The 15,169-nt window shown below is 37.0% G+C and overlaps 1 protein-coding gene across 4 annotated transcripts in view; it reads right to left on the reverse strand.

Annotated features, from left to right (window-relative positions):
• Window positions 1-15,169, reverse strand: part of FRY (FRY microtubule binding protein) — a 251,531-nt gene that overhangs the window by 176,496 nt on the left and 59,866 nt on the right. For 2 of the 4 annotated variants that reach the window (XM_071553032.1, XM_071553025.1), the window contains exon 2: window positions 11,462-11,560. The exons of the other annotated variants lie outside the window; for them this stretch is intronic. In XM_071553032.1, coding sequence (XP_071409133.1) covers window positions 11,462-11,560 — 99 coding nt within the window. The remainder of the gene's footprint in view (window positions 1-11,461; window positions 11,561-15,169) is intronic. 4 annotated transcript variants of the gene reach the window in all.

Raw genomic sequence — 15,169 nt, forward strand, 5'->3', positions numbered from 1 at the left:
TGTTTGTTTCTACAGGGTCTCTAGGGGTGGCTAAAAATTACTGCATGTTACTACAGCTGAGATCATAGGAGTTCTCAGCTTTTCTTCTCCTCGTTCTTGTGCTCGCCATTAGCAAGCACACCCTGAGATCCAGGCAGCTTTCCCCCTCTTCTACCAGGGCATGGAGCTGAAGCAAACTCGCCTCTCCCTTCCCTCCCCAGGCATGTGGCAGCCAGCCAGCTGGAAACCTGCCTTGGGAAAGGAAAAGCTCTTGACTCTTCAGAGATGTGCCTGAGATGTGACAGAAAGCAGAGCAAAAGACAGACAAGGATGGGGATGTACCCACTTGGAGTGGTGAGTTGATGCCAACACCAAGGCATCCCTGACCCAAAAATAAACCACATCACACACCTTAAGTTTTCCTGATTTTGTCTCCGTTGTAGAATGACATGTTAAAAATAGTAATTTTCCACAGGACACCACCCTGTAACATGCTGCAAGTGTACAGCATTTTCACTGATTACCTAATTAGGACACAGAATTTTCAGTTTAACAGCTCAAATTTGCTCTCTAATACTAGTACATCCCCCAGAGACAGATCTTATTTCAATGTGGGCACTTGTTGCAGTGTGATTTTAAGCACAAATATTTTCCTGAAAATACATTTACACATATATATTTTTTCTCTTAATTCTGCCACAGCAGTTCTTAAAGCTTTCCCTGACTTTAAATAAGATGCTCCTGTGACAAGCTATTTGCTTACTTGTTCTTTTTTTAACTTTCCTTTCCATTCTCTAGTTTTGTCTTTAATTATTAACACTTCTTCCTTTCTGGCTGACCTATTTGGATACTCACATCTCCATGTTTTCATTATTCTGTACAAAGGCATCCTTCCGCTTATGTCCCTTTGCTTCACTAGAAACATCTACCTTAGAAGGTAAGTCGAGTTTTTACTTCTCTCATAAAATGAGAACGAACATGTTGGAAGGGTTTCAACCAACTTCCATCTACTATAGATCAAGATGAGATAGAGAGACATGGAATTAGACTGCACATTGGCTGCCTTACACCTTCCTATCAGGTATCATGCTCTGCCAGCTATTAGAGAGACATCAGAGAGGCCATCAGACCAGCCAGGCACATGGGCCAGTGTAACACCTCCCCAGTTCCCTTGGATGGGTCTTTATGCATACGGTCTTTATTCACTCTGAGGAAGTCCAAAAACTGCTAACTCTTGCAACACCTGTGTAAGAATTACCTGGCTGAAACAGGGAAACTAAGCACCACCAGAATTAGTTGACCATAGGTAACAACAGTTAGTTATCTACCAGTATTTCAAATGACAGAAGATCATATTGTATGTATGACTGCATCGATTTTCCACCTTCCCTGACATGTACTGCCACAAATAAGACTGTACATACTTCAGAGTAGGACTCAGGCATAGCTGGAGCCTGGCTCATTAAAGGATAAGAGCTTTCACTCAAAAGTGCTAACAGAAGTTCAGGTTCAGGTAGCTCAGACCAGTGCTATGTCCAGTTAGACCAGTGGGATAACATCTACAATTTTAAAACTTCTTTTTTGTTTCAAAGTGGGAAGAAGTAATGCTCCAAAAGTCAGGATTACCAAAGAAGTCATGCCAGGTGGTAGACCAAAAAATGTATTTTCCTTTCCCTCACTACAGTTTATAAACAGGACATGCACATTAACCTACACTTTTTAGCTCATTTGATACTTCTCATAGCTAGGCTGTCAATCACCATGCCCTTCATCCCTTTGAAAATATTTCTAAATATCCAAAGTAAACATAAATAGCAAAAATCTTCATGAATCAGGACACTGACTACTTTGCAGCAACTTCATATAAATGACTGCTGTGAGGCAGTGTCAGGAAAAATCAGGCCATATGATTTTACAAAGAAATTTCTATTTCTCATGGTTGCTTTTCCCTCACACTCCTCATTACATGCAGATGACCCTCCAGTTACAGCTTCTGCCTTAGTGCTCTGCTGTTACTACTCAAAATTATTTTCTCCATTCTTTGAAGAATTGATGTCAGTAAAGTGTCTCAATCCTAATCAGCTGTTGAAGGGAATATGTCTTGTTTTATGCAGTTTTGAATTCACTTTCTATATAACCCTCCTAGGCAAGCACTGGTGAGACACAGCATATGGAGTTTGTATTTAGATGCTGGCTAGATAGGAGACAACAATTCAGTAAAAAAACCCCTCTCACTAATCTTACGTAAGAACACTTGATCTGACTTGCAAAATCTTCTCTATAACACTTTTTAAGCATTAGGAAGCAAAACTTTTTTTTTCAATTAAAACATTATCATAAGTATGTACTGTTTCACCTTTTGATGTAACCTGGGGCAGGTGAAATCTGAGTTTCAGAGGCAGTCTTTCTTTGCTGCTTCCCCCCCTTCCCTGCATAGTACTTTTTAACTGATGAGCACTCATTTCAAGGGCTCTCCCTTGCTGTGGGGAGGGTTTTGCAACAGCAGTTCTTCAATCCAGGCACAGACAATAGATAGAGTTCCAACTTGCTGTTTTTCTACAGAAGCAAAAGTACACAGGTCATGTTAAATATATGTGCAGTTTTTGTAACCGAGTCTTTTATATCCTTCAGAGTCCATCCCTTCCTGCCAAACAAAAAAATGTCTTGGTTCTCTGAGAGCTACAAGGTCCAATATAGCTGCCTGCTTATGGTGGAAAAAGGTAAATGACCTTCTTCCTGTTTAAAGAGGGTTACGTTACTCAAGGCTTCTCTCATGCTACATTTGAATGGAAACTGCAGTTTAGTGAAAAAATGTACAATCTACAATCTGCTTTTTATTAACTAAAAGAAAAAATATTTTAGGCTTAGTACACAAGGAAGAAAGCACAAAAAGATAAGACCCATTTAAAACTGAATGATTTCCCAGTAAAGGCAGTAATTATAGTTGCTTTAATGACATTTAAAATGATTAATGATTTTGAGTCACCATAGCCTAGATTTTCAAAGGCATTTACCTCCTGAAACATCTAACAGTTGCTTTGTAGATTATTAAGTGCCTAATGTGGTTAAGTATCAAACTCCCATGTACTTGTTTGTCCACTGCATCATTAAAGGCTTTGAAAATCAAAACTATTTTTTTTAACTTATTAAAATTAGCAGATCTCTCCTATTGTTCATTTCACCAGATCAGAAATCTCATCTCTGGATTGGCTTCTCAGCTGTGAAGTGAGAACTAAAATGCAGGGTATGTAACTGAAAACAATCCACTGACACAGATGATGCTTAGAGCTGGAGAAAATCCAGTTAACATTTATAGAAACCTAATTCAAAAGGGATGGATGATCATAAAAAATAACAACTGGGATTCACCTGCTTTGAAATCTTTCAGTGGAGCTGTAGGTGGTGTTGAGTGTGGAACTTGAGCTCAGGCTCAGAGGGTACTGGTGCTCAGTGACACTGTATCCTCCCGACTCACACAGGGCTCTAACGCACGAACCTTACCTGAACTCTGTCACAGAGTCAGGGAGGTCATTGCTAGCTACTGACTAATTCAGTGAACTAAAAACAGCATCAGCACAGGGAGAATCCTTTATAAAATAGAAACTTCTCCAAGAATATAAGGATGCTCCTACCCCATCTGATAATACAACAGATTCGACCCAGAGCGTGTTTTCTTGTTTGACTTAAACTAATCTAAGATTGTGCTACTGTTGGAAAAGCTGTGAAGTTCTTCAGTCCTCTCCCATTCCTTCACAATTTCCATCAGGTCTGCTTGCAGAGGCACTAGTTAGGAGCAAAATTTTAATTGGGTAGTGTGCGTCTCTTAGGGCTACAGTGTTACCTTCATTAGCTTCAGTTGTGAATGAGGTTATGAGTTTCCCCACAGAGGCACATGGTCCCCATGGCCAACACAAAGGAGGGAGACTGATGGGAGTTCAGATGGAGAAAAGCAAAGGAAAATACAGTCTCTAAATGGACAAAAGAACCTGTTAAAAAAAAAAAAGACATGCTTTTCACAGGTATTACACATTTAAACAGCTTTCCCAACTGCTCATATGCATCTATGAACATCCATAACAGGCACCACATTTTATAGTAAGACCATTTGTCAAAGCCATTTTTCTGGCTGAGCCCTTATTAAACTGTGGCTGTTGCAGGAACAGATACATTTTAGGTCCCATTGCAAGAAGCAGGGCCAGAAAATGAGCTTGAAGATTTAAAAAGCCAGGGCGTAAGTCAGGTCAGAGAATGTCCTTTTTTCTGGTCCATGTACGTTAATTCAGAGTAGCCAGAAAAAAACCAGGAAAACCTTCTTCCAGAGCTATTACATGTAATGCTAGATCCAGGCTCATCTGAAAATGCTAAAACACGTACTTATGGAGTCAGCTCTAGTCTACGAGACACAAATGAAACATTTCCCATAACGTATGCAACACTAGATATTCATCTATGTGGACAACAGCCTGCATGCTGTTATTATCAAGCAACTAATGCTACTCACATTTGTTTCTGTGAGGTTTCATCAGCAGATTACAATATTAAGCTGGTACAGAACAACTTCATATATGACACAAAGAAAGCCAAATGGAAAATGACTTAAAAAGAACAATAAAGACATTTTACTCACAAAATTCATAGAGAATCAATCATACTTTATTAAAAATAAAGTGTTCATGAATATGGACAAATATTGTAACGAAAAATTATTTTTAAAAAAGGCAACAGTACTTTATGACTGATAAGCACACAAACCCCACACTTTACTGTTTTAAAACCTGAGGCTTCAGAAACAATCATGTCATAATTTTGAGAGCTTGGTTTTTGAATCACCAATGTGGGAGCAAGCAACACTGTTTGCACAGAAGAAATAGTGATATAAAAAATATATATATTAAAATTATATATGTAATACATATATAATATAAAGTGACATAAATCTGTGAAAGAATGGAAGCAATGAAGAACTCAATCCTTCATACTCTTTCTGTCTGTCTGTATGTGGCCTCTTGCTTTGCTAGAAGGGAGAAGCTAAAGGTAGACTACAGAGGTGGGACTCAGTTTAATGCAGGTCTTCCATTTCAGCCTCTCAGACTTGATGTCTTATAGTCAATGTAAAAGAGCTGGTCCATACCATTTTAATACTGACATCTACAACAGATCACTTTTATAATACTTGTTTTTCTCCAGTGACTCTAAAGGGAACTTGATGTGACTAGTAGATTCAGCAAATGTCTGAGTTTGGAAAGATGACATCCCAGTTATCCAGATAAGAAAACACTCCTACTGAAAACCCCCAAAATAGTGATGCTGACTTTGTCCACAGGTTGTTCTTCTCCATAATTATCTTTTAAGATTAGCAAGCCTTGTAAGATGCAAAACCACTAGGAGAACCCAACGCCATTTCTTACCACCTCCACCTTGAAGGACAGTCTATTTATTTCTATGTATGAATATAGACAATTTATTTCCCCAAAAATTGTTTTAAATACTAAACTTAGCCACATATACCTAAAATCAGCATCAAAGTGAAAATCTGAAAACACCTTATAAATAGGATGATAAATCTGTTAAAGTTACTGTACCTATTCCTTCTAGTGTGAGAAAGGAGCAATGTAATGCTCATGGAAGTTTCTTTTGCTATTTCTCCTGCAAGTATCAGGGAATGAGGAAAGAAAGGGAGATTAGAAAAGAAAGGCATCTGCAACCCCTGCAACAGTGGTCATTGCTTATGGACAACACATAATGAAGTAGGTCTACAGGATTGCTTGACCATTTTACCATTTATATTTTACAAAAAGGAAAGAAAAAGTAGATTCTATTTTCTGCTAATATTTCATGGGGAAAGTTGCCGATAAAAATAATAACCAGGAAATGCCTAAACAATTATAATAATCTTGGAAAGCACAGTAGGAGAATTGCTAAGATTTTCAGTAATACAGAGTGGATTATGAACCAAAGTACTTGTAGAAGTACTTGTAGTAGTAGGGGAAATATTGAACAACACTGTGTTAAAATTGTATTAACTTGACCTTTCCTTTTATTGAGCTTCATGAGATTGCAGTTAAACAGTACTGGCCCCAGTGTCAGCCCCGGGGCTACACTGTTGGTGACTGACCTCCAGTGAGTCTTCATGCTGCTAATCACAACACGCTCAGCCTGGCAGCTCAGTTTTCAACCCACCTCACTGTTCATTAATCTCATTTGTATTTCATCATTTTTTCTACGATGATATTGCAGGAGATAGTGTCAAAAGCCTTTCTAAAGTTTAAATAAATGTCATGCTTTGATCTCCCATCATCCACCTTGACAGTTATCTTGTTTTTGAAGGCTATTGAGCTGGTAAAGCATGATTTGCCCTTCAAACAAACCTACTGACTGCTCCCTGTCATCTACTTTTCTTATGTTTGGAAATGGATTATAGGATTATTTGCCCCATCACTTTCCCAGGGATTATGGTGACGATTACTGGCCAGTAGTTCCCAGATCCTCTTTCTTGCCCTGCATGAAGAAAGGAGTGACATTTGCTCCCTTCCAGTCCTCAGGAACCTCTGCCAGTTGCCATGAGCTCTCCAAAGACTATCAGGACTGGTCAGATCGCAATGCCAGCCAGCTTCCTCAGCTTGTGATTGCATCCTGTCAGGTCCCATGAACCCATGTATGTCCAGTTTGTTTCAAATGTTCCCCAACCTGTTATCCCAGTACCAAGGGTAAGGCCACGGTTCAGGCCTTCCCAGCTGGTCTCTGTGACTCAGGATTCCTGCAGGTAAAGATAGAGGCAAAGGCAGCATTGACTACCTGGGTCTTTTTCCATCTCCATCACCATCATTCCCCCTGCTGCTGAGTGAAGTTTACACATTCATTGAGACCTCTTTCAGAACAGGCTTTCAAGTTGGAGGAATAAAAATGTTACAATAGATTATGCAGAAGCATTCTCAACCCTGAAACCAGATAAAGGACAAACTGTAACACTACTCTTACTTAAGAGTCTCACAACATTTAGTATGACAAATCTAAACTTAAATTACATTATTACCAGCTTCTAAAGAGAGAACTGCTGATTTTCTAGTTTCAGAATGGATTTAGAATTGGACTTGTACACATATGTTTTGTTTATCCTCAAGTCGCTGGGCAGAAAATTACATTTCAGACCCTGAAATTCCATCTCGTGTGCTTAATTTAGTTTCTGGTATTCTGCTTTTCTTGTCATCCGTCTTTCACTCTGGCATCTTTGTGTGATAGTAGCTCTGCTGCAGATTAAACATTTTACTTTGGAACAGAGCCTCAGCAACTAGTAGAAATTTAATGCTCAAATGATTCTCCATAGAGGAGTCAGCAACTGTCCATGATAAATCTAAACAAGTCTTACCAAAAGTACTTTAATGTGACTCACTGAACCAACTAGGACTGAGTTTTAACGACCTTTATAGTAATTAAAGTTATGTCTTGCTGGACAGACTGGTGATGCAACTACACTGAACCATGAATTCCAAGCCTATGTTAACACCTGCGGCTGTTCCCTGGCCATGAGGCCAGACAGATGTCACAAAACAGGCTACAAATGTACAGTAAAACATCATCTAAGAGTTGGTTCTCTCCTGATGCCTCAGCTCTTGCCAACTTCTGAACTGTGTCTGAGAATTCCTGGGAGGGTGGCGGTATCCAGGCAAAATGAGAATGAAATAGAGCAGCTTTGCTAGAGAGGGATTTCTCTGACTCACATACAAGGAACGGGAGAGAACAGTCAGGCCAGCAAGAGACTGACTGGTTTAAAGATCCTAAACAAATTAGGAAATACAGGACAAATGAGATTATATTTAGAAAGATGACACTTGATGACTGCCTCTCCTTACCAATACGCAGGCTAAACATTATGCTTAAAAATTATTTTGCCAACACTTTATTGTTTGCAGCACAAATTACCCCAGAAAAGGTTTACTCAGAAGAGCAGATAATTCACAACATACTTAGTGTAGAGATGCTCAATCTCCAACATATTCTGCAACTAAAGCATTACATCCAAAATGAAACAGTTAACTCCAAAGAACCAAACAAAACCTCATAGAAAGTCACAGCAATTCCCTCAGGCAGTTTTAAAACAAACAACCCCCCCACAATACAGCAGGTCCTTGTAAGAGGAGCCAATAGATTGTATCACACACAATATACATTTCTTAACTATAGGTATTTTTTTCTGACAACATTAATGTCTGCCAGTAGTAGATGGAAAGGATTTTCTATTTTAGTAAATTTTAAATTTAAGTGCAACTTCAGTATAGGACTAAGAAGCAAGAACAGACTTTTGTTGGGTCTTCAAAATTGTATCTGAATATAATACTGCATCTTGTGTAGCAGCTCTACATTACTATATCCTGTGCAAAGAAGAATTTAAATTGATTTCACATTGTGAAGTGCTGTGTAATTTCAATTTCCCAGAAACCCCAATAAAGAATGCTCTGAGCTACTCCAATCAGGATCCTAATTTGAGATCCAATTCCTAAAATGCATAAAAACCACATTCCAAATTAACCACTCTCAATTAGTAACAATAAAGAAAATTAATGAGAAGTAGAGTCGATTAATTTTCTTCTTTATGAAAATCTAAATACATTAATTCAGTATCTATCTGCTTACAGCTGGTTTACTGCAAGTGCCATAAGGATTTAATTCAAAAGGGTATGTTTTATCATGAGAAGCAGTAAAAAATATCTTCCACATGACTCTAGTTCTGTTCAAAGAGATTTCATTAGGTAGTCTTTTGTAGTTAAGATGAATTCTACTATCTACACTCATCTTCAGGCAAACAGTCTCTAAACCTAAAAAGATTAATAAAATACTGATTTTTAAAAATTTTTCTTGAAATTAAGCAAGTATTTTCAGGAACTCTTAAACTTGTTGTTGTTTAACTTCAGGCACAATAAGACAGCAAAGAAATGGTAATTAAGAAAACATTGAGTTTTTTTATTTCAGAGTTTCCAAGACTATCAGGTGATTTGGATACAGTACGCTCCAATCAAGTATGTAAGGCTAAGTAAAGTATAAAGAGCTGGAAGTTGGTTACCTACCAAATGCTTCCAGCAAGTGTACAAAAGTACCTGAAAGTAAACAAGCACTACAGAAGAAGTATATTTTGAATGATTTACATGCAGAGCATAGGCCCATCTGACTACCAAGAGAACATACTTCAATGTCATTACCTACATTAGCTTACGTGAAGATTGCTCTTCATAAGAGGAACAAAATATACATCAGCAAGAAGGTTAAATCCAAGCCATTAAGATAACCTTTAAGTCTAAATCTTTTAAAACACTTTACGTGGCTGATAAGCTTTTGATTACAGCAGATACACTACTGTAAAACTTTAAAAGTAATGTCTGTCTTTCATGTAATGAAATGATATGTATTTCACAACTCTGAAAAAAACCAGTGTCCGCAATCTGCCCAATCCATTAGCAGAAAAGTATATCTTTATGGGCCAAAGATGGGCATATTTTTACACTGATTCCACCATTCAAGGTGCATCTTAGATAAAGACAATAAAAGATTCTATTGTGTCTTGATGGCCAAAGAATAATTTACTTAGGAATGATGTCAACAAAGGATCAGGGAGGTACTGCACATGAAATGTAGTTACAACTAATACCACTTGTTGTAAAGAGTGACTGGGTTGTTCTTAAATATTTTAAAACTTTTTTTTTATGTTTTCTACTTTGCTAACATTTCTTAGGACTCTGATTTTCTATTTATAAAGTTTGATACCGTTTATGTTGATATACTTTTTTGAAGACACAACCAGTGTTGAATATGAATTCTTCTTCTTGAGAATTATATAAACATACAAAGAAACCCGTTATGTTACCTAGAAGATGAGCACTCAGTACAAGTTTTAAGATTTCACTACACTTTAATCATTATCCTCTAGAAAGGACATAGCAGAGAGCCAAAGGGTCAAACTGGCAAACCATATTACTAATCCTTATTCTTTTTTCACATGCTATTTATAAGGCAGCGCACAGGGAAACTTGTGTTCAAATCAGGATGCAAGTTGTGTAATTGCTTCAGAAGGTGTTTCAGCACAGTGAAGTCTACAAAACCTTAGACATTCTACGATTTGAGGTATATTGCTGTGTGTACAACAGGTTTTGTTCACTTGAACACTGGAGTCTTTGCTTTAAAGAGGAATCTTAACATCTATAACAACTGATGGTGGCAATTCAAATCTGTGAGACAACCAGTTTTTAAAACAAAGCAACAACAAATCAGAAAACAAAAAGCCAAGCCACACCAGCAGAAGGAGCCTTCCCTATCTTAACTTCCCCTTCCTCCATATCTTCCCCCTCATTTTCATGTTCAAGCTACTTTCCAAAGGACATAGAGATCTTCCTTTATGTCCCAAATACAACTTAATGATGAGGCAGCATCTTCATCAATTGCTTACAAGAACATTTGGTAATCATTTTCCCCATTCCATAAAATATCAGAGAACTCAAGAAGAAAACAAGTCTGACAACATGCATCTCTTCCATCCGAAATGGAGAATCCAGAGCTTTTCTATGAATCAACCCATCCTTCCTGAAGAAAATGACACTTTCATAGAAACGAATCAAGAACTAAAATTCTGAACAATATATTAAGTAATATATGTACAAATATATGAGTGCATAAAAATACAGAAGGCCAGAACAAAGCAAAATATTATCACTTTTATAATTTCTATTAATAAAGCAGTGGTCACTCAGCCACATCAGTGGGTGAACACACAATCAGCAATGTACTAATGATTTATCTTAACAGAAGGCTCAATAAAAAGCAGTAACATACAGAACTGACATCAGCTTGCAAAGTGAACAGCAAATAAAAAAAAATCCTACACCTCCCTTCCCCTGCATTTTCAATCACCAGAAGGTCTTGGTAACAGTATTAAAAGAAAACCAAGCCAATTTTTTCAAATCAGGAAGGGAAGACAAGACCTCTGGGACAAGCCAGTCTTGCCTTCCCTTCTGCTGGATCACACTTGTACAATGCAGCACCAACACAGGCCAGTCTCCCAAACATCACTGGACAGGGTGCGTAAGTGAACAGCAATTATCAGATATGCAGATTACAAGTATACATTATTACCATGCAGTACAATTCTACAGAGAATAGGTAGGATATTCAAATCTTCACCAAATTAAAATACTGAACATGGATCATTATAACTCATTTGAATCAAGACACATATTGTACCCATGATTTTAAGCATCCTTATTAAAAGTAATTAGATTTTGGCAAGTCTTTCCCAATTAACATAGCCAGTCAAAAGAAAAAATAAGTCAGACATATTGGCTGTATTACCTCCATGACTCATGAAAAATTAAATAATTTATTCATATCACTGCTGAACAACTTTTGAGTATTTTTCTTGTATATATAAGCCTCTTTCTTTCTTTTATTATGTTCATCATTATAATTTACATGCAAGTACAGTGTCAAACCAACTTACTTATTTTAGAAAGTGACTTTGCTAGACTGTATGCAGGTCTGAACTCCAGAAATGCTTTGAGAGAGTATCTCAAGACTTCTAACTGCGACAATATTTTCACTGAAAAAAAAAAAAAAGCAGTGAATTTGTTACAGAATACTAGCTCTTCTGCTGTAAAATCAGACTAGGAACCTACATCCTTACTTTGAGTAGCTGTGTAAAGCACCGTTAAACACAGGCCTTCTTTACATTAACTCACAGCACACCACACTGTTTTTACAAAAGCAGAGATAACATGTCTTACAAAACATGTAGAGCTTATTGGGGCTGAGAAGACAACACTTGAGGCACACGCATATGGTGGTGAAATGGAGGTATGCCTGGTCCTGGGAGAGGCAGAAAAATGCAAAGTATTTTTCTTACCTTCTGTTGTTAAAAATTGACACATCAGTGAATAAGAATTATTCAATATACAGACTACTTGCACATGAAAATGATGCCGGACAATGAAAAAAGTGTACAAGATATTAATAACAGTACTAGAAATGGATTTTCAATGGTACTTACTTAAACAAACATCCCCAACTCACAATATGAATGGCTTCCAAGTAGAACTTAAATACTATATTTTTTGGCATTTTGATCTTTGCAATTTCTGTATTATTTATTCTATTTTCTATAGAAAATTAACATTCCCAGACAAAATCTCCTGTCTTTGCTATGTATAAAGAGAAAACTCAAACAACAACATCAGCAGCCTTCCAAAAAGAAACATGAGTAAAAACTCACCCTATACTTCCCTAGCTTAAAATGAATAAACACAGACTAATTTTCTTCAGGTTGTTGTGCTTTTGAACATAAGTCAGCAGAAACATTTAATGACGTTTAGCTAATCCATTTTAATTTTATGCCCCTTCAGTTAGTTCAATTTACCTTTTATAGGTAGCTCTGACAAGATGTGGTCTCATAAGATGTCTTCACTGCCCACTCTGTCTTTATACAATTCTTTCTTTTCTCATTAACAAGGAGGGGATTTATCATGGAGAATCTTCAGGTTAAGAAAAGACACCATTCATTTTTGCATGGTCTTGACAGGATAAAGTTCAGTCATGGCTATGATAGTATGCTGAGCTGTGGCCATGTCAGTAGATATGTACAAACTCCACTAATTAAGGTGATGAATCTCTCTACTGACAGTAAATCACTGTATAACACTGATTTCTCCCTTGTGCGTGTATTGATTCTTTTATAAAGATAACCACAAAACAGTAAAAACTAAGATCTAGATATTGGCAGTTGCTATTAACCAAGCCCTGAAGCATTCAACAGGTCTAAACATTTCAAATTTAAAGAACAAAAAGAAACTAAATGCTTCATGAAAGAAGAAAAAGGTGTATCTGTGCAGAGTATTCCTTTGACAATGGTATGGTTTCTCAACTGTCATAGTTCCTGTCCTCCCCTTGCCATGTGGGAGTGAACACTAATCCAGCGATACCATTGTTTGGATAGTCCTGCCCAGGCATAGGTGAATTACTAACTTCATGATGGCAGGACACAGACCTATCACGTTTCTCAGGTTTCAGCTTTCATTTTTAAAGAGTGAGCTTTTAGCTTCCACAGTTAAGAAAAAATTGCAAAACAAGCCTATCACACTCAAGACACATTCCCAAGTCTGTACCAAGTCTAAAACTAGAGTCTCAAGGTAGGAACTGACATATATCCTTGCACCTAGAGGCTTGATGTGTCACTATTCCCTATATTAATAGTTAAACTATTTAGGATAGAACAAAAAGAAAGCAAACAAGAGGTCAATGACTTCAGAATAAACTGGCAACACTGTCTTAAACATGAGACAGGTTAATGGTCATATGAAAGACTTAGCAGAGATATGTGGATTACAAGAATGTGGAAAAGTCAAAATGATAAAGATTTAAAATATTTATATTAATAAATGACTAGGCTCAAACAAGGAATTAGGAATTACCACATTCTTCAGAAAGTTTCCGCAGTGATCCCAAAGACTGCAGACAAAGTCTATCTATTTATACTTATATTCAATATCTCTATCTATCTCAAGTGGTCAAGTCGGGTTGGACAGGGCTTTGAGCAACCTAACACAGTGGAACATGTCCTTGCCCACAGTAGGGTGGTTGAGCAATATAGATTTTAGAGGTCATTTCCAACTCACACCCTGATTCTATGACACAGCTATTTTCACTCTAACCTAGATTTGCAGAATGAAAGACAATTGTCTAGAGGACTTCAAGCTTACTTTGTTAACCTGTTTTCAAAAGCAAATCAAGTAAAGCTTCTCCAGTGCTGACCTACCAAATGAAAGGCTACACCCATCTTTCCATCATGCTCCATCAATTGCTTATAGGAAGCAATTTGCATTACCTTTGAGTGAAGTGCCCTTGAGTGTACAGTAACACATCTGCAGTGGGTTTCGTAAGCATAATGGCTGTGTTCCAGACACACAAACTACATTAAGGTGCTCATACCTGACACAGCACAAACAATGGGGTATTACTGTTAATATGGTAATTTGGAGGGTGGAAAGAGAGGGAGAAAGAGAGAGGGAGAAAGAGAGAGAAAGAGAAAGAGAAAGAGAAAGAGAAAGAGAAAGAGAAAGAGAAAGAGAAAGAAAGAGAGAAAGAGAAAGAAAAGAAAAGAAAGAAAGAAAGAAAGAAAGAAAGAAAGAAAGAAAGAAAGAAAGAAAGAAAGAAAGAAAGAAAGAAAGAAAGAAAGAAAGAAAGAAAGAAAGAAAGAAAGGAAGGAATAAAAAAAAGAAAGAAAAAAGAAAGAAAAAAGAAAGAGAAAAGAAAGGAAGAAAGAAAAGAATAAAAAAAGAAAGAAAAAAGAAAAAAGAAAGAAAAAAGAAAAAAGGAAAAAGAAAGGAAAAAGAAAGGAAAAAAGAAAAAAGAAAGAAAAAAGAAAAGAAAGAAAAAAGAAAGAAAAAAGAAAGAAAAAAAGAAAGATCACAGAATAAAGGAGACACAACAGAGTATGAGTGTTGGAGACCAAACACAAGGCTGACGTTTAATATGTTTTTCCTAACAAAAATTTTGATGTACAGGAAAAAAAGCAAAAAATCAAAAGAGGGAAAAAATAAAACCAAACACAGAAGTAATTAAGGAGTAGAAAAGGAAGCAAAAAGATAAAAAGCAGTAACTGACATACAGGTAAGACACAGATGCAGGTAAAATACAGAGGGTCTATCCTGTCCAAAATAATGTGTTTTGACAATCACCAACAGACCACATTACCTTAGGAGCAGCCTGCCCAGGCACTGGGAAGCCCAGGAGCCTTGGCCATGTCTGAGTCACCCGACATGACATCTGCTAAGGCTCTTTGCATTTTTAAGTTGGGAAGTAGAATAGGAAGGAGGAAAAAAGCTTTATTTCCTAAGGTGTTGAAATATTTCAACTACCTTAACAAAGGTACAATCGAGGTTCTAAATCCCACACAAACAGTGCTGCCCCGTGCTATCTTTTAACCTTGTATTTCCATTATTTCATCAGTGTTTCAGGTCTTGAAAAGATACCCATGTAAGTTTAGCTGTTATTAAGGAATATAAAATTAATATTTAAATAATCGGTACCACTTTTTAAATGTAATTCACAGCTCTTCAAATATCTGTATGGTTGTAGTATTTCCCCCTGGAAATGTGAATATCCTAATTTTCATCTGGAAAGCAAGATACCTAAATTTAAAAATTTTTGTTTCTAT

Source organism: Pithys albifrons, chromosome 1, assembly GCF_047495875.1.
Source record: "Pithys albifrons albifrons isolate INPA30051 chromosome 1, PitAlb_v1, whole genome shotgun sequence".
In the NCBI taxonomy this organism is placed as follows: Eukaryota; Metazoa; Chordata; class Aves; order Passeriformes; family Thamnophilidae; genus Pithys; species Pithys albifrons.